General features: G+C 35.1%; 2 protein-coding genes across 3 annotated transcripts in view; one reads left to right on the top strand and one right to left on the bottom strand.

Annotated features, from left to right (window-relative positions):
• Positions 1-10,342, bottom strand: part of LOC127845200 (RNA cytosine-C(5)-methyltransferase NSUN2-like) — an 88,377-nt gene extending 78,035 nt beyond the window's left edge. The window contains exons 1-3 of the mRNA XM_052375985.1: positions 10,178-10,342; positions 2,018-2,110; positions 1,287-1,381 (exon numbers count right to left, since the gene is read on the bottom strand). Coding sequence (XP_052231945.1) covers positions 1,287-1,381; positions 2,018-2,110; positions 10,178-10,249 — 260 coding nt within the window. The 5' untranslated portion in view covers positions 10,250-10,342. The remainder of the gene's footprint in view (positions 1-1,286; positions 1,382-2,017; positions 2,111-10,177) is intronic.
• A 9-nt stretch (positions 10,343-10,351) lies between these two features.
• Positions 10,352-23,110, top strand: LOC127845205 (arrestin domain-containing protein 17-like). 2 transcript variants are annotated; one of them, XM_052375992.1, is made up of 7 exons: positions 10,352-10,805; positions 11,158-11,283; positions 11,652-11,872; positions 12,823-13,005; positions 14,272-14,484; positions 15,579-15,792; positions 17,260-23,110. In XM_052375992.1, the coding sequence occupies exons 1-7, from the start codon at positions 10,691-10,693 to the stop codon at positions 17,487-17,489; spliced, it is 1,302 nt and encodes a 433-aa protein (XP_052231952.1). In that variant the 5' UTR covers positions 10,352-10,690; the 3' UTR covers positions 17,490-23,110. The 2 variants fall into 2 exon arrangements, with proteins under 2 accessions (XP_052231952.1, XP_052231953.1); XM_052375993.1 differs by lacking the exon at positions 14,272-14,484.
• The last annotated feature ends 4,267 nt before the right edge of the window (positions 23,111-27,377 follow it).

Below are 27,377 nucleotides of genomic sequence, written 5' to 3'. Positions count from 1 at the left end.
ATAATGTGTTTTATTTTTCACTTATTATAAATTATCATTTATTATAAATCAATTGTGTGTACATATTTATTTGCGAAAAACAAAATAGACAAGGAAATATTTTTCCTAAGAACAAAGAATTTTGCTAAAAATGTGTAACAGTCTACATATACATGTGTACAGCTAAAACTAGAAATAAATGTCAGAAGCCAAAAGCTATGATATATTATCACATGTATTTCTCTTTCCGTTTCTATATTGCGCGTTTTTTTTCACCTGACACATTATTTTCACGTCTTCAAGCACCTCGGCTTTACGCTTAAGAATGTTCTGAATTTGGGTTTTTCCGACTCCAATCTCGTCTGCGATTTTACGTGCACTTATACTCTTTGACAATTCTAAAACCCGAATTTTCTCGTTCAACGTTAATACTTTTTGTTTTGACATTTTAATTTCTGCATTTACGCTTAAGGAAATCTAACTCAATGATAAATAATGAGCTGAAAAAATTAAAACACGTCAATTGAAAACAAACAATCAGACCTGGTTGGAAAATTTATTAAGTAAATAACAATGTGATTGGCTTACAAATATCTACTAATTAGCATTATTACAAATTGGTAATGTACGGATTTCGACAGATGTTGCCGATTAATAGTTTATTTTCCGCACTTCTCAGGAAATGTTTGTCGCGTACAGTGCATTGTTTCTGCACCTGTTATCTATACTCGAGAAAAATCGGCATTGTCTCTTAATGATCCACATAGTAAACTATTTAAGCTGTAGACTGTGCGCAATACGTTCCCCTATTATTCAACTCAATAAATTAATACGCAGTCTACAACAATACCGGTCAGAACCGGTCAACGAGACAAAGCATAATCATAATGGTTGTGAAAACAAAGCAGAGGTGTAACAGTACATCTTATCGGCTTAGATAAACAATTAACACGGATTTGTCCCTGAAAGATCGATAGATTAACCACTTTTACCTCCTAGTGGTCGCTTAATACAAGATTCGGACATCAAAATACACACAAATCAGCGGTCGCTGGTCGCGTAAGACAAAAGTCGCTTAATACAATATCATTATATAGCGAAAAAGCTCCGTGGGATTTCAAAATGGTCGCATAAGACAAAGGTCGCTTAATACAAGTGGTCGCATCCACAAGATTGACTGTACTAGTAAGTGTTAAGTGTCGTCCCTGATTAGCCTGTGTCGACTGTGCAGGCTAATCTGGGGTGACACTTTATGCATATGCATGAAGACATGTTTACTAAGAAGGAGGCTCCATTGAACACCCTACCTGCGTGAACCTGTCACTCTGAATGTTGTTGGTAAAGGGCGGCGCATGGTATTCAGGAAATCATCCCATTCCTCCTCAGGCACGATACCAATACCCTGGTAACAGACAGAAGAGTCATGGAGCTTACTTTTGTGAATAATAAACAAGAACTTCTGTAAAAAGAAGTTTCTGTTTGGATTGGAAACAACTTATCTATCAATGTTGTTACCAAACTTTGGTGCCAAGAGGACAATAAAGGTATGTCAACAATAAACACTTCATTTTGAAAATGTTTTTTGAAGAGAAAACGGTATATTAAACTACATCAACAACTTCTTGATGACAATATTTACTCTTATCAGTACATGTACAAGCCATTATTATTATTAATTGACTGACAGGCTAAAACATATTTCATTTATGATATAATTATTGCTGAATTTTATTAAAAATTCTTATTATAAACTACATCAATTATTTATTGTTGTCATTACTAAACCATTTCCCCCATAAGAAGCAAAGTGAAAATGGCTTTTGCAGCCAGCATTAAACCAGAACAACCTGCAAGTAACTCGCTGTCTGTTCAGGTTTTATGCTATTTGCTGCTCATCAGTATGTAAGGGTTGGAAATGAAGCTGTTAAAACTTGAATCTAGTAAGAAAAGTCTTTAGTTAAATTTAACTTTCTAAAGGATTACAAATGCATCAAAATACGTATCCGAGTGGTAAATGGTTAAGAAAGTAAAGAAATACCCTGTAGTATCTCTCAAACATTTCATTAGACTTTGGTGCCAGGTGGTAGCCTTTCTTTTGGCCCAAATCTGGGTTTTCTCTTTTCATCGCCTCCTGTATTAGACAAAAAAGCAGAAGCATGAAAGGCTAGTTGTTGTTTTTTTGTTCAACAATAAACTAATTAATTATGTAGATTTTCAAGATGCTTTATGAAAATATGTGAAATAGCTAAAAGAACAGCGTCTGCGACAAACAGGTATTTTTAATAAATCTAAACGTGAATCTATTTGTTAAACCTAACGCTGTTTTGAAAGTCTACCAGAGTCGTGACTTCCATGCTATAAATCAACACTTTTTATCTTTTTAAAGGAAATCAATTTATATGCAAGTTAGTTGATAATCTCTTGACATGCAGTGTGTTTGGAAAACCGAATAAGTACAATCCAATCGAAAAATACCCAATTATGTAGTTAATCAAAGTAAAATAACCCTAACATTTCTGTTTGACTATCACTATACAGTTGATCGGGGAGTTCCAGATCTCGGGTAATTCCGAATCAACTCTATGATTTAACAAGGGCTGTTTGTAAAACATGCATGCCCCCCTATATGGGCTATAAGTTCAAGCAGGGCTTTCCTTAGACCTCAAATCTCAAGAGTCAAGGACTCTTGGGACCATATTTTCAAGAGTCAAAATCAAACTTATAAGAGTCCTAATAATAACGCAGGAGAGTCAGTGATTTTTTTAAATTTAAGCAAATTACTGAGATACAAGGGACAAAATTGTCACAAAACCAGGTTTTCATTGTGAAAAAAAAATCTGATAAAGGGAGAAAACTCAAACTGAACTTTTGAAATGAACAAACAAAATTAACCCCCTTTGTAAGTTTGTTTTTAAAAAAAATCTATTTTTAGTTGTGGCGACCTTGACATTGGAGATATTGACGTGATTCTTTCGTGCAACACACCGTCCCATGATGGTGAACAAATGTGCCAAATGATTTTAAAATCTCACAATGAATGACATAGTTATGGCCAGGACAAGCTCATTTATGGCCATTTTTGACCTTTGAACTCAAAGTGTGACCTTGACCTTGGAGATAACGACATAGTTATGGCCCGGACAAGCTTGTTCCGCCCGCCCGCCAGCCAGCCAGCCAGCCAGCCCGCCCGCATTCGCCAATCTAATAACCAGTTTTTTCCTTCGGAAAACCTGGTTAATAATATATAAAAAGCAAAAAATTAAAAGATATGTTAACATTTATTTCTTACATGGACTGTCACTACGACACTATGCATTTAAACACAATATCTCAATTATTAATAAATACGAAATATGTATTCTAATACAACATTTACTTCATGTATACAGCAGGGTAATATGTCATATGTTCTAAACAACATCTCAAAGAGTAATATGTTATATCATGTCTTACACAACATCTCAGAGAGCAATATGTCATATGTCCTACACAACATCTCAAAGATTACATACGAAATATGTATTCTAATATAACATTTACTTCATTTATACAGCAAAACAATATGTCATATGTCCTACAAACTAACAATCATTTGAACAAATAAATAAATCATTCATGCATTTAAAGAGTGATCTCAAATGGGTGCACTAGTAAAGAAAAGGTAATAAAACAACACTATGACTACACACACACACAACTAGCATAAAACCAGCAAACTATCACTTTCTTCTCTTGCACATGTCCTGAAACCTGCGCAGCACATTCTGGGATGGAATAACAGATTCTGGGATCCAATAACTTTGTTTGACCGTTTCGCTTGGCTATTAAATTAAGAATGAAATACAAAATGTTAAAAAAAAACATTTCCGCTGGCTATCACAAAAAAACATACGGGTGGCACCTTAACACAATAGCCTATATAAATCGGTAAACTATAAAAGGAAATTATTTCTACTCACCGATAAAGGTGCCTCCGTATTTAATCTCATTAAAAATTCCGACACCCTTTAATTATTTCATGTGCCATCTTCACTGAAAACGTGCGACAAACACGCCGTTTTCTATGCCTTCTCAGACGTTCAATTATTACGCCTACATGTATTTTGTAATCAATTAGCACATGCGAAAATTGTCACTTGCCCACAAGGTCAGTTATATCGGTTCTATAGTTATTTTTAGCAACTTTGATGCAAAGCGTGTAATTTGACGTTGTAGACAGTAGGCCCTACATAATTATCACAGCATAACTTTCTCGCGTCTTTGAATTGAGCAAACATGAAGTAAAACAGTGATGGGTGCATTCAGCTTTGGAAATACATTCTGACATACTCTGGAAATATCTCAAAATATGCTTTACAGTGTACTGTGGATATGGATGTTATTATTTTATATTGAATATTATTAAAACTGACGCGGATGAATCCATTCTGTTTTGGGGGGTTTATAGTTCTTCTTAAATACTCTGAGCTTTTATGAGTACATACGTACAGCTCAGAGGGTCAATACCTGGGAGTTGGATTATTACAACTAGGTGGGTTTAATACACGTCTTTTCCTCAAACAGCTGATAACAAACGCTATGATAAATAATGGAAAGTTAATACATGCGAACCAGCAGTGTTTTAATTGGTCAATACTAGATTTCTCAATTAACCAAACTCCGCCTACTGGGTGGACTTGTGCTTCGATGATTGGAAGCGGGCGTTAACGATGAGCGACTACTAAATGAGATACTCCGCCCCGAGCCAATTATCGCTTAGTCTTAACAACTTTTGATCTCGTTGACGCAAGTCGGTATATGCCCCCGGGTCAAATGTGACGCATGACATAATTTTCTCAAGAGTCAAAAAGCGGTCTTCTGTAATTTTCAAGCGTCAAAACCTGGGAGCTCGGGTCAAAGGAAAGCCCTGAGTTGTAGTAGCAGCCATTGTGTGAATACGTTTTTTGTCACTGTGAATGGTGGTGGTGGTGGTGGTAGTGGTGGTGGTACTCCGCCCCGAGCCAATTATCGCTTAGTCTTAACAACTTTTGATCTCGTTGACGCAAGTCGGTATATTCCCCCGGGTCAAATGTGACGCATGACATAATTTTCTCAAGAGTCAAAAAGGGGTCTTCTGTAATTTTCAAGCGTCAAAACCCGGGAGCTCGGGTCAAAGGAAAGCCCTCAGTTGTAGTAGCAGCCATAGTGTGAATCTGTTTTTTGTCGGTGGTGGTGGTGGTGGGTGGTGGGTGGTGGTGGTGGTGGTGGTGGTGGTGGTGGTGGTGGTGGTGGCGGCGGCGGTGGTGGTGGTGGTGGTGGTCCGCCCCGAGCCAATTATCGCTTAGTCTTAACAACTTTTGATCTCGTTGACGCAAGTCGGTATATTCCCCAGGGTCAAATGTGACGCATGACATAATTTTCTCAAGAGTCAAAAAGGGGTCTTCTGTAATTTTCAAGCGTCAAAACCCGGGAGCTCGGGTCAAAGGAAAGCCCTGAGTTGTAGTAGCAGCCATTGTGTGAATCTGTTTTTTGTCACTGTGAATGGTGGTGGTGGTGGTGGTGGTGGTGGTGGTGGTGGTGGTGGTGGTGGTAGCAGAAGAAATAGTAGTAGTAGTAGTAGTAGTAGTAGTAGTAGTAGTAGTAGTAGTAGTAGTAGAAGTAGTAGTAGTAGTAGTAGTAGTAGTAGTAGTAGTAGTAGTAGTAGTAGTAGTAGTAGTAGTAGTAGTAGTAGAAGTAGTAGTAGTAGTAGTAGTAGTAGTAGTAGAAGTAGTAGTAGAAGTAGTAGTAGTAGTAGTAGTAGTAGTAGTAGTAGTAGTAGTAGTAGCAGCAGCAGTAGTAGCAGTAGTAGTAGTAGTAGTAGTAGTAGTAGTAGTAGTAGTAGTAGTAGTAGTAGTATGCATTACAAAAATGCAGTTAGCCTTACATTTGGTAAAATTTAAATATATTACAAGGGAGTATCTGTAACAATAAATTTAAACTTATTGCATTTGTTTCCCCTGTAGTGTATTACCTCCCCTGTCCTGCTTATATTTATATTAATCAACAAAATTAAACATTAACTCAATATTTAATATACAAAATATACCAAAAATCTCATATTCTGATAATATTTTTACTGATCCACTGTATTTTACTAAAAGGATGATGTTTCATTGGACTGATAATTATAGATTTAGGATTACAGTAATATTGTTCAGAGTGTGCCCTGTTGGCCGCGTATGCATTCTTGAATTATCATTCAAAAAACCACTTTACTATTTCGAGTCACCGTGACCTTGACCTTTGACCTAGTGACCTCAAAATCAATAGGGGTCATCTGCGAGTCATGATCAATGTACCTATGAAGTTTCATGATCCTAGGCCCAAGCGTTCTTGAGTTATCGTATGACAACCACCTGGTGGACGGACCGACCGACAGACCGACCGACAGACCGACCGACATGAGCAAAGCAATATACCCCCTCTTCTTCGAAGGGGGGCATAATTAAAATATTAGTCTAAAAGATATTGCCATATCAATATAACTGTGATTTTTGGAAAATGTGGTTAATTTCAAGCAATAACACAGTTTTGCTTCTTATTTCAACGGTGTTTTCATTGAAAATCAAACTTTGGTAACTATCACAGTCGTGTCATTTTACCAATTAAAAGACGATTTAGAAGCACATTTCCTTGGTAAATGCTTGTACATTTGGTATGAATTTGTTTATTTATTATTGTTTTTAAATTCCTGTGAGTGATTTAAGTATATGTTTATGATTTATGAAAATAAAAGCATGGAAATTGCACCTTGTGTACATGTCAGTTGTGGATCAGCTGATTGGGGAAAATCTCAAAACAGTTTATTATTGTTTGCAGATCAGCTGATTGGGGAAAATCTCAAAACAGTTTATTATTGTTTAAATACTGTGTTAGTAATATTTTAAAGCTCTAGCTACCACAAAAGTTTTGTATAAATATATGAAATGAAAAGTGCCTAGTTTCTCATAAATTTGATATAATGTTTCATTGGAATTATTTAATTATAATACTTTTTTGTGACTTCAATGTCAAGAAATACAGAGAATAAGATTGAATTTTGTTTATACAGTCTGTCTTTCTGCCCTAAAACTGTAACCTTGCTCATAAAATGAAACTTTATGGACCTGGTTCTCCAAACTTTACATGTTCTTGCATCTGATTGAGATCTATTATGCAAACCAGTTATGAGGAATTAGGTCTAAGTAACAAGGTCAAGGCTAACACATACAGTAAGCATTTGTTGGTCCTAAAAAGCACGGGTGCTCTGCACAGTCATTGGCAAAGAGGTCGAAGCGGATACTTTTATATATTTTTACATTATTGTAATCCTATTACCTATTGTTAAATGTTGCCATAATATGTTATTCACCAAAAATTTAACTTGATATCTAGTACTGTCTTCCATTTCTTTACCATTTTTATCCCAGAGGTACTGGTTTATGTTGTGTTGTTTTTTTATACTTTTATTACATTATTTTTACATTATTGTGATCCTATTATTGTTACATGTTATCATACTATGTTATTAACCAAAAAAGTAACTTAATCTAGTATTGTTTTCCATTTCTTTAGCAAATTTATTCCAGAGGCACTGGTTTATGTTATACTTATTATGCCCCCTTTCGAAGAAAAGGGGGCATATAGTGATCAGACTGTTCGCCTGTCTGTCCGTCTCAAACATTTTTACCCCTGTGACCTTGACCTTGAACTTAGGGTCCGCGTTTAGGTTTTGAAATCTGTGTTTAGGTTTCGAAAAATGCTCATAACTTCTATGTCTCTCGAGATATAACCTTCATATTTGGTATGCATGTGTATATGGACAAGGCCTTTCCATACGCACACAAATTTTTACCCCTGTGACCTTGACCTTGAACTTAGGGTCCGCGTTTAGGTTTCAAAATCTGCGTTTAGGTTTCAAAAAATGCTCATAACTTCTATGTCCCTTGAGATATAACCTTCATATTTGGTATGCATGTGTATATGGAAAAGGCCTTTCCATACGCACAAAACTTTTTACCCCTGTGACCTTGACCTTGAACTTAAGGTCCAAGTTTAGGTTTTGAAATCTGAATTTAGGTTTCGAAAAATGCTCATAACTTCTATGTCCCTTGAGATATAACCTTCATATTTGGTATGCATGTGTATATGGACAAGGCCTTTCCATAGGCACAACATTTTTTGACCCCTCTGACCTTGACCTTGAAGTTAGAGTCCGCGTTTAAGTTTCGAAATCTGCGTATAGGTTTTGAAAAATGCTCATAACTTCTATGTCCCTTGAGATATAACCTTCATATTTGGTATGCATGTGTATATGGACAAGGCCTTTCCATACGCACACGAATTTTGACCCCTGTGACCTTGACCTTGAACTTAGGGTCCGCGTTTAGGTTTCCAAATCTGCTTTAGGTTTCGAAAAAAGCTCATAACTTCTATCAAGCGTTTTAAGGGGGCATAAGTCATCCTATGGTGACAGCTCTTGTTATGGATGCTTTTATATATTTTTACGTTATTGTGATCCTATTATTAGCAAATGCATTCCAGAGGTACTTGTTTATGTTCAGTTGTCATTTTTATGCCCCCGGATGGAATGATTGGGGCATATAGTTTTTGATCTGTCTGTCATTCTGTCCCAAAACTTTAACCTTAAAGTTTTTTGATAACTTGTGCAATATTTAAGATAGAAACTTGATATTTGGCATGATGCATGTGTATTTCATGGAGCTGCACATTTTGTGTGGTGAAAGGTCAAGGTCATTGTTCAAGGTAAAAGGTCAAAAAAGCTATTCCAAGGAAGTAATAAGCTTTAAAGGGAAATCTGTACCTGCCAAATGATAAAAAAGTTAAGCAGCGCAATAGGGGGCATTGTGTTCCTGACAAACACATCTCTTATTATAAATACATTTATATAAAGTTCTGTATTTTTTAAGACCTTAGTTATAAAAATATTTTCTAGTCATACATAAAATGTTCTAGTCATAAGCATATATGTCATATTTTCATACAGTTTGTACATTATTGTGATTCTATTGTTGTTAAATGTTATCATATTATGTTATTTCCAAAGAAGGTATCTTTAGTTTATCAATAAATTGCTTGTATTGAGTATTTGTGTTAGTTTTATATAACCAATAATACAGAGGAATCCATTTCAAATCAAAACATAAATACTTTCCAACAGCTTTATTCTCCTGTGTAGACACACACAATATGTTTTTAAATTGTCAGACAGACAGTTATTAAACTGAAACAAACGAACCTATTTGATGTTTTATTTAATACATGCATCATTTGTTTTGACAGTCAAAATAATTGTTGACAGTCAAAATAAGTTTTGAGATGATCCCTGACCTACATCTTCCAAATAGTCCGAGTGATCCCAGGGTTTTTTTGGCCCGATTTTATAGCCGAAATTCGGCTATGTTCCCAATCCCAAAAAGTATACCCTTTTCCCAAAATGTGGCAAAAAATTCCCAATTTCCCACACAAATTTTTTTTTTTTTTTTTTTTAAAGAAGTCTAATGTGTATTTTATCTGAATTTTAATTCAATTAAATCTAACAAAGTATGATATGATTTTGTTCTTTTAATTTGAATGATTATAAAGGGTTATATAAAATTTAGTATTTCTCTAATCAGTGGACTTTTCGTGTGGAAAAAAAAAGGCTAATGAATTTATTTTCCCAATTTCATGAAAATGCCGATAAAATTCCCAATTCCAAAGCCATGGGCTATCTTCCCAAAAAGTAGAAAAAAAACCTGGATTCCAAAATTACCGCACTCGATTCAGAACTAGCCAACTTTATGCAAGTGAATAAGTTCAAATTGGCATCAGAAATGTGTTGGTAAGTATTAATAAATTAATATGGCCTGAAATATGAAATATTTTGCCTCAATAATCCAAGTATTTTGAAAGCAATTGCTTTCTTTTAAAAATATTAACACCATTATTTACGCTAGTGATCCGGAACTACCCGACCGACTGTAGTATCAGTATACTAGTGCAAAGAGTTTCATCCAATTTTTTGGGGGGATTGACTTTGATTCAAAATTGTCAACATAATTTCATAAATATTTTCTATTTTATCGGAAGCTACTTCTTATTGTCTTAAGAATTATCTAAGTAGTTTCGTCATTTTAGCAGAAGAAATAGCGCGATTTTACATTACAAACTTAGACAACTAATTCGTTATAAATCTTACCCATTCTTCTTTTGTTCGCTTCACTCGATTTTTCTCTTTTGCCAATTGTTTAGCTCTTTTATTTCTTGCCATATTTATAATCGCGTGTTCAGTCTAAAATAATTAAATGTCAAATCGTAAACTCATGCGTGGTTTAACGCTGATCTTACAACATGTAAATGTTTCAATGAGCACTGTCACAGTAATAACAAGGAAATGATTCGCTTGACCAAATGATTCATATTACTTTTAATGGTTGTGTAATCTAATGTGTGGATCGGTTTCATTCTCAGTTATTGTAACCATTACATTTATGATAACCATAATATAGAATAAAGAAATACGTTTGATGCAATGCTTTAAATGTGTTCGATAACACCAAATAACACTTAAATTAAAAGCAACTGGTAGGCCTACATAATGACAATTTAGAAAGATGTGAAACAGCACTGATAACCGTATGCGTGACTTGGCTGAACAAAATTTTCCAGAATAAGATGTCTGTAAGCTGAGGAACTAATTTCAATTTAAAATATGAAGTTACAAAACTTTGACATTCAGTTCGACAACCCCCAGGGTGTCTTTTGCGCTGGACATGCAGTCTCAGGCAAGATCCATGTCAACCTGGTGAAAGCAATGAAAGTTAGATGTAAGTGAGGAACACTGTCCATTATTACAAAAGCTGCAGCAAGGCATGTTTCTGTAACTTTCTTGACCTTTTTATGGCTTAACCAACAAAGCTTAATTTGAATATGCAAAGAAGAGATCTGTCTTAAAAAGAGTTCTAAACCATTAAGGGCTATTCTCCGAAGCTCAAGACAAGGAACTGATATTTTTAAAACAGTGATTTTCTGGCATCAGATAAAGTTACCATTCTCAATTTGATTTTCTGACCATTATACTCAATTTTTCAAACCAACTGTGTTGTGTAGACAACATACATGTATATAAAACATTTTAAACATCCATTATTTATTTTAATTTTACCCTTTGTGTTTCAGCCATATCTTTACTCTTTATGGGACAGGCAAAGACTCTTTGGACTCATAAACATGGCAAGAGCAAAACCAAATACAGTGGAAGGGAAATGTACCTTGAGAAAACCCTAACTTTATTTCCAGCTGCTGGTATTGATAGTTCTCTACCAATACTATTTGTTTAAATACATGCATTGATAGTTGTTACCTTGTGATTTTCTGCAGAAAGGAGTAACAATTAAGAGATGTTAAAGCACAATGGAACTCTTTTATTTAATGTATTTGAAAGTCGCCTCAGCTTTAATCTGGGTTTGCTGATATGCTCTTTTCTTAAAAAACACATTTATTATAAATGCAGCCAATGTATGTTTAAATTTAGCACTGACTTATTTTTTGTTTATACATACATGTACTAAAATTATAATATGAAAATATGTTTTCAAATGAATTGTTCTCTTTTTTAGTGTTTATTTTAGTGTTACAAAGTTTACATGAAAATAGGAATCACTATTTTGCAGGCACAATTGGTGACAGCATTGAACATCCATCTGGGAATCATGCCTACCCGTTTTCGATCGACCTTCTTCCATCATTCCCATCGTCCTTTGAAGGGAAGTTGGGACATGTTAGGTATTTCTGCAAGGCAACTATAGATCGCCCATGGAAGTTCAACTCACAGAAAATGCGTGCCTTTACTGTCATTCATCATCTGGACCTCAATCTTCTACAGAATGCTGTGGTAATGATGGCATTTTGCCCCTAATTCCACGCTCCCACTGTTTTGGGATCCTCTACTAATCCTAAACCCTTTTACCCATTTATGCCGAGTGGACTCTCCCATCCTTCTAAATTGGATCAATTTATTTCCAAAATTAGGGATGGCTAGTATATTTATTTCTATATTTAGAATATTTCTTACAGAAATTCCTTTAAGCAAACAGCGCAGACCCTGATGAGACGCCACATCATGCGGCGTCTCATCAGGGTCTACGCTGTTTGCAAAGGCCTTTTTTCTAGACGCTAGGCATAATTTGGTCAACACTCAGAAGCAAAGTGAAAATGGCTATGAACAAACAGCATAAAACCAGAACAGCCTGTGAGTAACTTGCAGTCTGTTCAAGTTTTATGCTGTTTGCTGCTCATCAGTATCTAAGGGTTTGAAATGAAGCCTTTAAAACTTGAATCTAGTTATCACTCGTGTTCACAATGTGATGCATATCCACATGTTAGGATATGCTGCGTTGGGTTCACACCCACTTTTTCAAATACAGCTATCAAAATCCAACACATTTCAATCAATCTCCAAATGAGATACGATTACATAGAGTTGGTTGGGATTTATTGGAATTAGTTGTCACTAGGGTTTTGATCTGACAAAATTATCGAAAGAGAGTACTTGAATAAGAATACAATAAACAAGGCACAAGTCCGAAATTTCAGTTAAGGCTTATGAAAATGGAGAAATTGTTTTACATACAGCTTTGTAAAAATCATATTTTGCAAAACCATTTGGAGTAAATTATTTTGTAATATGCCATCAGTTTTGTGCATACCATAAAATTTGCATATTCTTTATTCTTTTTGCATGGTCTATATTATGTCATGCTTAATGATCGGTTTGTGGAAAACAATTCTTGTCACAGAACTAAGCACTGTAAAGCAGCCACAGTTATGACCCCTGTGTTTCAGTTTCCCATCCACGGTGAGGTAACTCAGACATTGCACGGCTGCTGTTGCGATGCAGGGGAGATCACTGCAAGTCTAGATGTCGGAAAGTCAGGGTTTGTACCAGGGGAGCCACTCAACTATCATATATACATCGACAACAAGACTGACAATCCAGTGAACAAGGTGTTTCTGTTTTTAATTCAGGTAGGTTGCCAGTTCTGTGTTGCAGCACACAAAAATATAGACTTCAATCACTGATTTTTTTCTGCCTGAAATTTCCAGGTTACTATAATACCTCTGCAGGTGTTACAAGGGATTCGCTGTTGCTTGTTTGTTGATTTTTCTTTTGTTTGTCTGCACAAAATGTTTCTAAATTGTGGAGTAAACAACTTCCATATTCCTCAAGATAACATGGAAACTTCAAATATGCCATCATGATGAAGTGAAAATCAATTTGTAAGAAAACATTTTTCAACCCCAGTGATCTGCATGTTTTTTTAATTATGTGACAAAGAGGTGCAGTGGTATTAGTTAACTTTGTGACACAGTGTGTTTTTTGTTCAAAATCGGGGCTGGTATGGTATCCAGCCCCATTCCCAATGGAAAAAAGTATATATTTTCCAAAAAGGGAGCCAAAAATTCCCAATAAAATGTTTAAAAAAAATAATTTTTTTATATATTTTGATCAACATTTAGTTAATCGCCCATCCAGCTCTTCAAGTAATATTCTATAAAAAAAATTGTTTAAAACTAATTAATTCTCATTTTTGAAGCATTTGTTTGCAAAAAACAACAACACTAATTTACCAATTTTGGTCAAAACGCCGTGATTTTTCCCAATCCAAAGGGACCCGGCCCTGTTCCCAAAATAGTGAGAGAAAAAACATTGTGACAAAGCTCTAGTCTCTAGTAGTTCTGAATTGTTTGATAAGACAAAATGCTAGGTACTGTAAATCATCATCAGTACCTCAACATTACTTCTTACTCTCAGACATATCCCTTTGCATAAAGGGAAATTTGTCATCTGCTAAAATGTCGTCTGCTGAATTTCTAAAATCATCATTTTCTTCACTTTTTTTCAAAGAATACTATCAGAATAGCAAACAGTTTGGATCCTGATGAGACGCCACGTTCTGTGGCTTCTCATCTGGATCCAAACTGTTTGCAAAGGCCTTCAAAATCCGGTTCCAGCGCTCAAAGGGATATTGATATGCAATAATCAGCATCAAAATCTGTCATTTTTTATGTCCATATTGTTTCCAATATTTTTGTTTGAAAATATGCTAAATAAAATATTGCATTTTTAATTAAAACATGAATAGTTCTGGACCTTAATTTTAAAGTAAGGTTAACTTGTTTTACATGCTTATCTTATTATAGTTATTACCTTAATTTCTGTTTTGTTTGTTGATCTTCAATCACAATGCAGTTATTATTGTACAATGATTTTTTTCTCCTTTTCTGTTTCAGCATGTTAAATACACAGGTGTCTCCGATTCCTTTCTTTCATCTGGTCGGCCAAAGTTTATGACAAAGTCTCATGATTTCAACCTGTTCACTTCGGGAAGTATGATAATCCGACCTCACAAAGACCACCACATTAATAACTCAACGTTAATTCCTTCATTACCACCTTCGTACAATGACGGTTGCAATATAATAGACATTCAATATGAAGTCAAGGTAAATTGTTAGTGATTTTTGCATTAAATATACATTGTTTACTGCATATTTTAGCATGCGGATCCCAATGTTGACCATTTACATATGCTCTGTGAAAAAGGGGTTTAATGCATGTGCAGTCTGCACAGACTAATCAAGGCCGACACTTTCTGTTCTTATGGTATTTTTCATTTACAGAAAGTCTCTTCTTAGCAAAAATCCAGTTTAGGCAGAAAAGTGTTGTCCCTGATTAGCACGGGCTACTCTGGGACGACACTTTACACACATGCATTAAACCCCCTTTTCACGGAGCATGGCTCATATTTATTCTGTAGTTGCCAGCATCTGAACATCTTGTCATGTTAAGATTTTCTTGAAAGTATTAACCAGTAGTTCTACATTACTTGGAATGTTTAAGCTTGTATAACCTGGTCAACTTTCCCAGTTGGTGAACGCTGGACTACAAATCTGAGGATGGAGTATTCAATTCTGAACCTAGACACATAATTTGTATTAATTTTTCAAGAATGATTTCTTTTGCCATTATCCTCTATACCTCCGTTGTAAATAGGACAGTTGTCACTTAAAAGTATGTTCGCTTACCAATAGTTCTGGTAAAATACTAAATCAGCATACTGAGGAAATTTGTGTTTAGATAAAATGACCACTGTGTAGTATGACCTAAATGCAGTTGAATATGGAAAAAAAATCAAAACAAACATATTGTGAAGGTAAACAGTTGTGTAAGTAACAGGGGTTACCTGTTAAAGAATGAATAATGTTTTTTATAAAGGAGAATCGTAATATAGGCAAAAAAAAAACAGCTTTGTCAAACTATGCGTAAAATACACATAAAGAAGTCCTGAATTGAGAACAGTGTAATAAAATATAGCTCATCTTTAAATTGCCCGCACATTTATCAAATCATGTAAGCATGGCAAAATCTTTTGCATTAATTCTATAAATTGGTCATTGCTCTGATGCATGGCTATTAAACGACTTATCTCATGCCTTTGTTGTTTAACTTTCTTTACATCAAAACTCCAAATCATTGTTAATCGACAAATAAACAATCTTTCTTTTTTTTCCTGATTAGCAATACCTTATTATTTCAGCTGAAGGTCTGTTCTGGCTCTGAGAAATGTGTTGTTTCAAAGCCCCTTTTCATTGGCTCCATTCCGTTACAAGATATGTCTCAACCTGAACCCCTCCCAAGAACGTATGTTCAACCATCGGCGCCGGCAATTGTTTCTCCAGAGGCTTTGACTGTTGAGTTGCCGGCTGGGAACACACCCGGGGAGCTGGTGCTGCCACCTTCATATGAAGAATGTAGGTCATGTTGCCATGGAAACTGTTTAACTGGAAATATTGGGTTCTCAGCTGAAACAATGGGCCAAGATCATTTTGTTTTCTTTATTTTACCCCCAAAAATGAAGTTTAGTGGGGTATATAGGAGTGAACTTGTCTGTCTGTCGGTCGGTCTGTCAGTCGGTCGGTCTGCATTAAGTGTCCGCTCTCTAATTCAAGTTGTTTTCATCCGATCATCATCAAACGTGGTCAGAAGTTGTATCTACATGATGCTTAAGTCAAGTTTGAATACGGGTCAGGCGGGTTAAAAACTAGGTCACGGGGTCACGTAGTGCGTTTTAAACATTCAGCATGTTGTCGGCTCTCTTATTCAAGTAGTTTTCATCCAATCTTTACCAAACTTGGTCACGGGGTCACTAAGTGCGTTTTTTAACATTCAGCATGGTGTCAGCTCTCTAATTCAAGTTATTTTCATCCGATCTTCACCAAACTTGGTCAGAAGTTTTATATAGATGATCTCTGGGCCATGTTCTAACATGGGCCATGCAGGGCAAAAAACTAGGTCACGGGGTCACTTAATGCGTTTTACACATTCAGTATGGTGTCCGCTCTCTATTTCAAGTACTTATCATCCGCTCTTCACCAAACTTGGTCAGAAGTTTTATCTAGATGATCTCTAGGCCATGTTCGAACATGGGCCATGCCGGGCCAAAAACTAGGTCACGGGGTCACTTAATGCGTTTTACACATTCAGTATGGTGTCCGCTCTCTATTTCAAGTACTTATCATCCGCTCTTCACCAAACTTGGTCAGAAGTTTTATCTAGATGATCTCTAGGCCATGTTCGAACATGGGCCACGCCGGGCCAAAAACTAGGTCATGGGGTCACTTAGTGAGTTTTGCACATTCAGCATGGTGTTCCCTATTTCAAGTAATTTTCATCCGCTCTTCATGTGGGGGTATTCGTCACGTCTGTGACAAAGCTGTAGTTTAACCTGTTAACCACTCACATACTTATTTTGACCTGCTTAAAGTCCTTTAGAAAATCAAATTGATATACAAGATTCAATTTATAAAGGCTTCAGTTCTGATCCTAAGATACTGATGAGAAGCAAACATCATAAAACCTGAACAGACTAAGAGTTGAATAAAGCCATTTACACTTTGCTTCTGATAAGAAAAAGGTTAAATTGAATTTGGAGTAAAGACATTGGAACAGGGTCATTTTGTTGTCTTTATTTAAAAGAATAATAATTGTCAGTTGATAAGCATACATATTTGATTTGAGCATGTATTAACTAATTATTACAGTAGCACTAATGAGCTCAGTTTTATCATTGGGTTTGGTGAAGTGTACCCAACATCTTGTTCAGTGACTGCATCTTTATATTAATTTCAACTTTTATATAAATGCCAGAATGTATGGCCATAAATATTTTCTTATCTGGATATTTTATTTTTGTTTATATATTAAAACATTCTTTGCAGCTGTTCTCCCACCCCCTGCATATTCAGAATGCATTTTTGGTCGCACACCAATCTCTGACGAGAGTGAAGAAAATGCCACCGAAACCAACACAGATTGGGCACCGTCCTATCCGTACTACGACTACACGCTGAGATACGGATCTCACGCACCTGGCACAGCGACCCTGCGGAGATACCATAGTCACGTTGATGGCGATGATGATGATGATGACGATGATGACAATCGATAATAGTAGTCAGATCATGTGTTTGTAAAATAGAGACACTTTGTTATGATGGCAATTATGTTGATGATAATTTTGAAAAATTAGGCTTCATAATCCTAAAATAATTTCAATAAAATCTTTGAACAACTACCAACTACCTTTCAGCTTTGTTGCTGTTGAAAACAGAAATGACAAACACTGATACTTATGTTATTTACAACGATGATACTGCTTGAACTGCTACTGCTGATGATAACAATAATTTTGAATTACGTAAGCAATTTTGGCAAACATCATGTTGGTTAGGATGGAGATGGTGATGATGATGATGATGATGGTGGTGATGATGATGATGATGATGATGATGATGATGATGATGATGATGATGATGATGATGATGATGATGATGATGATGATGATGATGATGATGATGGTTATCATGATGATGATGATGATGGTTATCATGATGATGATGATCATGATTATCACGATGATGATGATATGTAATAAGTAAATCATTGAAACTCTTACAGCAGTTACATAAACCAATATTGTTTATTATGTTACTACTCAATATGGCCACACAATTTTAGCTTTAATTTAAATAATCAGTTCAATGTAAATATATATTATTGATTTGTTAAATATGGTACCAGTTTGGTATTATACTGTTTATAACATTTGTGTGAACATTTTATCTGTTTATTAAGATAATCAGGAAGTAACATGAACTAACATTTTTATTTATGGTATTACTTAAGTTGATTGAACAAAGTTCACTTTAAGTTAAATAATTATTTATTGCATTAAAGACATTGCAATGTAAATAGGTATTATTGATTTGTTAAGTATGGCATCGGTGTTGTATTAAACTTTTAAAACATTTTTGTGCACATGTTTATCAGTGTATTAAGATAATCATGAAGTAATCCAAATATTAGAATGGCATTTTAGTTGATGCTAATTTAATGTTGATCAATATATATCGATCTAAGAATTGCTTTTATAGTCACATTATAGTCACATTATGCTCTATGTGCTTCCAGTTAGTGCTTATGGCCATCACTTTTCATAAGACATGAAATTTGATGACATGAGTGGCGTTCTGAGAAAACTGGGCATAATTCCTGTGCGTAAAGTGTCGTCCCAGATTAGCCTGTGCAGTTCACACAGGCTAATCAGAGACGACACTCCGCTTTTATGACATTTTTCGTTTGAATGAAGTCTCTTCTTAGCAAAAATCCAATTTAGGCGTAAAGTGTCGTCCCTGATTAGCCTGTGCAGACTGCACAGGCTAATCTGGGACAACACTTTACACACATGCATTATGCCCAGTTTTCTCAGAACACGACTCACATGTTTCAAGGTGTAGGTTTGTTGTAAGATTTAACTGTAATGACTCAGGGTTGTTGTGATTTTCAGCTTATGGCGTCATGTTCATGATAACAGGCATTTGTGTAATCAGAAACTCAGTTTTGCTTCCTTTTTACCATTAAGTGTGTTGTTTTACCATTTTGGTGTTGCATGTACACAAATAATGGCATATACTATTTGGAGTGAATTCTGTCAGACTGGAATTTGTGTGTAGCTATATTCAAGGGCTTTTTCCACTTGTCAATTATCAACTTTTTAAACTTTGTTGTGTTCATAAAATATTTTTGTAATGTCAATCTACTACTTATTATCCCCACGCTCCGAATTGGGGGGATTATGTGGTTATCTCCGCTGTCTGTCTGTACGTCAGTCCTGGTCACTATTTCCTCCTACACTATTAGCACTAGAACCTTGAGCTTAAACACCTGGTAGCTATGAGCATATGTGCGACAGTGCACTATTTGGAATTTTGATCTGACCCCTGGGTCAAAAGTCGCGGCGGGGTATACGCGTCGGCCGTAGCCGCGCCATTTCTAGTTTAGTACAAGTTGCTTATGGGTTTTCGTGTTTTTACCAACAAAATGCAAATTGGTTGTAGATCTGTGATTTTATTTCTTATAAATGTGTTTAGGACTGTTTGACCCACTGTCCCGATGTTATAAAATTTGTTTTGACAATTTTTAGCTCGGCTGTTTTCAGAGAAAACCCGAGGTATTGTCAAAGCCAGCTCGTCTTCCGGTGCCGTGCTAAAACCTTTACATTTTGTTAACCTTTTGAACATTGGCTCTAAAATGAAAGTGCTTCCACCTACAACTTTGAAACTTCATATGTAGATGCACCTTGAGTTCTACACGCAACACCCATTTTGGGGTCACTAGGTCAAAGGTCAAGGTCACAGTGACCTCTAAAAAAATATAAAAAATTCTGACAAGCTTTCATTTATTCAAAACTGCACCCGCAGCTGAGCGTTGGCACCTGTTATGCGGTGCTCTTGTTAAAAACTATGTTTGTTCTGTTAGTTTAAGTAAGTTCAACTGACCTCTAACTGAAGTGAAGGCAAAATGAAATATAGTTTAAGGTGGCCGGGTGGCACAGTCCCACTGTGTCATAAATGTCCAGCCAATTTGTATGGAATGACCCTATTTGGACCTGAAATGTTTGGCATATATGGTGTATTTTGTTCAAATGTTTTTTTCAAACTTTCAAACTCAATCTATATGAATAAATGTCCTTTTATGACCCTTTAGAAGCAAAGTGAAAATGGCTACGTGCAAACAGCATACAACCAGAACAGCCTGGGAGTAACTCGCAGTCTGTTCAGTTTTATGCTGTTTGCTGCTCATCAGTATCTCAAGTTTGGAGATGAATATAAAGAAGTGAGCCTTAAAAACTTTAATCTATTAAGAAAGGTCTTAAATTAAATATAACTTTCTAAGGGACTACAAATATGTGAAAATACGTATCTAAGTGGTAAAGGGTTAAAGAAGTAGGGTTTATTTTTTGGACCTGTCTTTTGCATGGTGGCGTGGTCTGTCTGTAAACCAAATTATTATTCACCCGCAGTACATGAGAATGCTTATATCTGCCATCGTCTGATATGAAAGGCTGGTATCTTGGTAGAAATGCAACACCATTATCAATTTTTGAGGTTCACGGTTCCAAGGGTTTGGTCACAGGAGCTTGTGAACATGAAATTAAATAGGTAGATTAGTCATTTCAAGTACCATAAATACCATGTAAAACATCCCTAAGAAGAGTTCCAATCTTGATAAAACACCATCTGAACAGTGGACACTGAATTCCATTTTTATTTTGGTAATTGAAGCAATGAAAGGCGTTTAAACATCACAATTTAATCCACAAATTACATGTATATACAATTGATTAAGATGAAAAAGTTTCAAATGTCGTTTTAAAATTATTTTTTCTGGAAATTGCAACCAGTTAAAGTTTTTTTATGTTTTCTTATATATATTTATTGAAATGGTTATGTGAACATTCCTTTTTTTCTGCTAAATGTTTCAAATTTTATGAATTTCATGATTTAATGCTTACTTAATTACATAACAATGAACATAATTGAATGCATTATTGATATAGATATCAAGTGAGTTTGTGTAATTCATTTTGTAAACATATATACTTACTGTATCTTCTGTCAATATATTGTCTTCTAAACTTAAACTTTAACGAAGTCAAAATGTTTAGACATTTTTATGTTTATATCTTTTTGCATTCGGAGTTGTATTGAAGTTCAGCTGTCTTTCTGTTCTGTTGATATGATTGATTTATATTGTATACTTAAACAGGTATGAAATAAATCTGTGTTGTTAATTTATATAATATATGTCACTTACTTGCCCCAAAACAAATGTGCATATTAATTTCATCATGTAAAATGGCATATATTTAGAAATGCCTGTTGCTTTTGTTAATGAAATGCATATATATTAAAAAAATTACTCAGTGAAAAATAGTTTTATTTATCATACTTAATTTTGTAACAAGTTTTTTTTTGTTGCTACTGCTTTTGTTGTTGTTGTTAAGGTTTTGATGGTTTTGTATACAAAAAGTGAGAATAAGTAAAATTTCACCAAAGGGTTTGTAGTTTGAATTCTGACGATTGGAGATATGGGATTGCATTTTTTTTATTTTTTTTAACCCCCCCCCCCCCCCCCTGTCGCCCCAAAGGGAAGCATGTAATCACTGGACTGTGTGTAAGTCCACCAGCATGTCAACACTTTTCGTTTTCTGATCACTTACTTAATCAGTTTTCATCGGATCGTCACAAAACTTTCAAAAAATGTTAATTTGCATAAATAATGACTAAGCTAAATAATCAGACAAAGCTCACCAGGCATTTGCTACAAAAATTATTCATCATGGGCCAACTTTAGTTTAAACCTAGTTATTTTAGCTCGACTGCATAAAGAGCCTAAGGCTTATTTGAAGCACCATATTCACAACGGCAAGGCGACCCAACTATGAGCATTAAAACTGGTCTCTTTACCCCAAAGGATAAGGTCATAGAGGTGAAAGGTCAATTATGAACACTTTTTATAGAGAAATAGAGCTTGAACTTTGCATGAATTTATAAGTGCACATGTCCTGGTATTGACCCGACTGTGATCTGTTTGGATCTATCTTTATATGATTCATGTTCTGAGAAAACAACACTTGGGACAACACTTTACGCACATGCATTGTGCCCCGTTTTCTCAGAACAAGACACATATGTGTAACTGTTGTATGTTGTATGCATAACTTTGTATTAACTGTTGCTTGAATACTCACATATTTACACAGTATGCTTCCAAAAGCCATCAGTACTGCTTGTGTTGTTATGTTCTTTTGTAAACTTTTATAATCTGGTACAAAGTACACTCTTAAGTCATAGTTTGTTTTCATTCTTGCTTGCATAATATTTATTTACTGTATGTCTTTTTTTGTATAAAAGATTTTGATGACTAGACTAACATTGCGTTGTTGGCCTGTTACATTGTAATTAAGCTTTCAGAATTAGCTGTCCATAAACTGGATCATTTGATGTTTGAAAGAGTACATTAAATAATGGGATGAAACTTGGTAATACACATTTGATGATGTTAGGATAACGCACACATTGTCAAAGGTTTGGTCACTGCTACTGCAACATTTAGTAATTCAATTATGAATAGCTTTCATAAGAAATTGAATTTTTTGGTTTATACAATGGGTCAGGTCATTTTGACTTGTGTATTGCTTGCAATATTATGAAAGCGATTTAAACATTTGACACTGATTGTTACATTATGAGCATTGCATATTAACATAACAATTATAAATAAAAACACTTCATTGTAATCCAACACTCGCCTAATATATTAAATGTTCAATATTAATTAAAATGCATGACTAAATAAAACATATAAGGGTGAATAACTGTGGTGGCTATATTTGATTTTTAACTTGTAGGCAGGTAGCTGTCGTTTGTTTCTGATTATTGCTTTAAAATTTGTACAAAATATATGTGTTGTATTTCTTTTATTACTTAATACGAAATTAAAAGGTGCAGAACAGTGATGGCTGGATTTGATTTTAATGTATAGGCATGTAGCTGTTACAAGTTGGTGAATATTTCTTTTAAATTTGTGTAATATTTTGCCACATTTGTATAAAGTCATTTTGTAATTATGTCTCGTACTTTAGATCAATGCAATTTTTGACTAGTTAGAGCATTTGTTATCCGTTCACATGGCATTAATAAATTAATAAATTCAACAAAACAGTTATTTGTTGCACATGCAAGTTTCTTCTTTCACTTACCTGATTTTTAGCTCACCTGATTGCTCAGGTGAGCTTTTGTGATCGGTCTTTGTCCGTCATCCGTCTGTTGTCTGTCCGTCCACATTTGTTCATAAACACTCTTGAGGCCGCATTTATTGTCCGATCTTCATGACACTTGGTCAAAAGATTTGTCCCAATGATATCTTGATCAAGTTCGAAACTGGGTCATGCTGGGTCAAAAACTAGGTCACTAGGTCAAGAAAAAGAAAAACCTTGTAAACACTGTAGAAGTCACATTTCATGCCCAATCTCCATGTAACTTTGTCAAAATGTTTGTCTTAATGATATGTTGGTTGAGTTCAAAAGTGGTTCCGGTCAGTTGAAAAACATTGCCGCCAGTGGGCGGGGCAGTTTTCCTTATTTGGCTTTAGAGAAACCTTGTAAACACTCTAGAAGTCACAATTTTTGCCCAATCATCATGAAAGTTGGTCAAAACATTGGTTTTATTGATACCTCGGACGAGTTCGAAAATGGTCCAGATCGGTGCAAATAAAAGGCCGCCAGTGGGCAGGGCATATTTTCTCTATATGTATATATTGAAAGCATGTGAACACTCTAGAAGTCACATTTTTGGTCCAATTTTCATGAAATTTGGTCAGAACATTTTTGTTTTCTTGATACGTGAGTTGAGTTCAAAAATGGTTCCTTTCACACTTTAGCTCACCTGATTGCTCAGGTGAGGTTTTAGAATTCGTCTTTGTCCGCCGTCTGTTCTTTCACATTTGGTTTGTAAACACTCTAGCATTCACACTTCTCAAGCATTCTTTATGAAAGTTGCTGAAAGATCTCAGTCAAGTTTGATAATGAGCAAAATCACATAATTAATGCCATAATTATTGCCCTTAGATTGTCCAAATTTTCATTATATTATACAAAATCCTTGTAAACACTCTAGAGGTCACAATTTTGTTTCAGATTTTATGAAACTTGGTCAAAATATTTATTTTTGTAAGCAAATTTTGATGTTTGGTAAGGGGGGTCAACTCAAAATATAGGTCACCAGGTTAAAATCTAACAAAAACAAAAACACTCCATATGCCAGAGTTTTGGTTCAATAATGATGAAATTTGACCAGGATGTTTGTCTGGACAATATCTAGGTCAAGTTTGACGTTTGGTGAAGATTATATGAACTGACTCCTCTCAGGTGAGCGAACTAGGGCCATCTTGGCCCTCTTGTTTTCTATTACACACTTCATATTGGGCTGTTGACTCATGACTCAGGGACTAAGTACATTAAGTCTGTTCAGTTATAATGCACCAAATAAGGTTTATAAAAATTTAATCTGCCTTAATTTGACCTTCCTGCATGACCTTGACCTTTAACCTAGAACCTGATTATTGCAGTTGATACTGCATCTCATAACAAACACACGCAAGTTCAATGAAGTAATTAAAAGTCAATTACTTATATACAAAGTTATGCTTCACAAACACTTGGATCGAAGGTATGGAAAAATGGTTCCAACAGGGTCAGAATTCCAATATTTGACCTTTACCTTAAACTGAGAGACCAATGGTGGTCATACAAAACATTTAATATAATTTCTCAAGTATTTTGCCTAACAAGGAAAACAAAGATAAGAAAGGCATGTTTTACAAAAGATATTTTAACTTGAATAACATATTTTAATGTTGCTGATTTATGAAAAACACAGTTCGAATATTTTACTTTTAAAATGATATTGGTATTGTATTGATGTATTGTTCAGCAATATAATAAAAACTTTTAACTTTAAACATAATTGAACCTCTTGAATGTGTGAGTTGGACCTAATTCTTGGGACCTGGTTCTTGCATATGACGCAATCTCATCTGGCTTTGCATTTCTACCATGCAATTTCAAAGTTCTGGACAACATGCTGGACCTAAAGCTCTAAACAGGACATAGGGCTAAATATATTTGACCTTTCAGAGTGACCTTGAACCCATGAACCTGGGTCTTGGGTGGGACTCAAATGTTTAATTTAAGTCTTAACATTCTAATCTCTATATATGAAAACGTGTTCAACTGGCATCACTGAATTGAATATGCTCAGAATTATATTAGTTGTAAATTATCCCAATAATAAAGCAAACGAAATGGCCCAGGTCTTAAGGTCTCTAACCTGATACCCAAAGGAACTGAACTGTGTTCAGTATTTGTTATGTTTGTTTCAACATCAAATTAAGATCTCAAAACTAGGAGAGTATTCTAAGCACTAATATTGTGATACATGTTCTGACCAAGTTTTATGAAAATTAGACACCTAATAGGGCTTCTGTAGCATTAAGAAGCTTTTTATTTAATTTGACATAGAGACTTTTTTGAACCCCCTGTGACCCATTTTTAAACTCGGTCACGATATTTTTGGGACACATGTTTTGACCAAGTGTTATGAAGATTCAGGCATAAATGTAGCCTACGAATGGGACAACTAGAGTGTTCACAAAGTTTTTATTTCAGATGACGAAGTAACCTAGTTTTTGTTCCCACATGACCTTATGTCAAACTTGATCAAGATAGTATTAGGACTGATGTTCTGACAAAGTTTTATTAAAATTGAAAATAAATAAGGCCTCTAGAGTGTCCTGTAGGTAAATGTTGATGAGGCACAACAGACAACAAACGAGGGACAGCCTGTTTTTTTTGTGTTTTATTTTTTGCTAAGGTAAGCTTAAAACTGCCCACATTTTGCATGCAAGTTTGATTGGTGGTTACCATAAAGACACGTGGAAATTTTCCAGGTAATTGCCCCCCTCCTCCCCCCCCCCCCCCACACACACACTTAAAACAAGACTGTACAACGATTATTTCATGACAAAAGGTAACATCTGGAAATTCCAAATAACATAATAATGGTTTCACTAAATTGAAGTGTCTTTAAAGAAGTAGAACAAAGGCCTTACTTTATTCACCTGAGACTTCAAGAAACAAAACTGATTAGAGCAGGTATAGTGTTCAAAAGGTTTTCTTAACGACAGGACAATATTTGTGGCCTCTAGAGTTTTCACAATCTTTTTCTTCAATTGGATATGGTGATCTAGAGTTTGACCAAACACCACCCTGTTTGCAGCCTAGATATCATTTTGACCATTTTTGGCCAAAGTTTAATGAAGATACTAAGTTTGGCCTCTAGAGTGCTTGCAAGGTAATTGTTACAACAATTGAGGGACGATGCACAACAAACAGCAGAAAAAGCCGCCCGCAAAACTCATCATGAGTACTTTTTGATGTCTGAGCTGAAAAAAGTACATAAATAATATGCTTTCGATATTGGAAGGTCATCTGAATAAGTCTTACACCAAAATTAAGTCAATGTCAAGGTCATTTAGGTACGGGTGATATGATTGCATTATGGCGAGTGTTGGATGGCGGTATCTAAGTCCAAAAGTAGGTCAAGCGATATGATTGCGCTGAGTGTGAGTGTTGGATCACATGTGTTGGGTACATTGCCAATTCACTGAAACACTATCAATATGTCATAAAACAACATTTTTCATCACTTTGAAAAAAAAAATCTGATATAATATATATGTTCATATATAGTATATCCTTTAGGCACCTGGGCGATTTTTGCAGCGAAACGCTGTAGCTTATTGAAACGTATACAATTTTTCTCTCCTCAGAACCGGGGCTTTTTTTAAAGGTAACACCTACAACATTGTAAAACGTACACGTTTTTTGCTATTTTCAATCCTGTAACGGATTTTCGCGTTTTTTAAATACATTTTACGGTTTACAACGAAAATCGGGCCTAAAATACGATTTTACCCGTCACAGTTGTGTATCGTCAAACAATTATCTGCTTAAATATGGTATAATTTGTTATAGAAAGGGATGCCCCATAGCGGTTTCTACCGTATTTTTACGCTTGTATACAACTGAAAAATGACGTATATGAGATTCAAGTTCGCCCATTTAGTCTGTAAGATCTGATTAGAAAATTGCAATTCTTTCTTAATGAGAGCCCCTCCGTTAATACTTTGATTACATGATACTAATACGGACTGATATGAATTTCGGTGATATCAGTGAAAACGATAATTGCCTTTCACATTAACGCACGTTTGACAAAGTGTACGCTATTATACAATTAATGTACAGTAACACATTAAATGTGGAACATGTAGTAAAAGTAAAGAATTATTTCAGCCAAAAAATATGATTCAAATCAATATAAAATCCTTAAAATATACATGCATTAATTGATAATGATAAAATACAGTACTC

The sequence above is a fragment of the Dreissena polymorpha genome, chromosome 9 (genome assembly GCF_020536995.1).
Source record: "Dreissena polymorpha isolate Duluth1 chromosome 9, UMN_Dpol_1.0, whole genome shotgun sequence".
Classification (NCBI taxonomy): Eukaryota; Metazoa; Mollusca; class Bivalvia; order Myida; family Dreissenidae; genus Dreissena; species Dreissena polymorpha.
This window is presented reverse-complemented; position numbering and strand designations above follow the sequence as displayed.

Coding starts and splice junctions, on each gene's coding strand:
- LOC127845205 (XM_052375992.1), top strand. CDS start 10,691: ATGAAGTTACAAAACTTTGACATTCAGTTCGACAACCCCCAGGGTGTC. Junction 10,806..11,157: donor GAAAGCAATGAAAGTTAGAT/GTAAGTGAGGAA, acceptor TTTGTGTTTCAG/CCATATCTTTACTCTTTATG. Junction 11,873..12,822: donor ATCTTCTACAGAATGCTGTG/GTAATGATGGCA, acceptor CCTGTGTTTCAG/TTTCCCATCCACGGTGAGGT.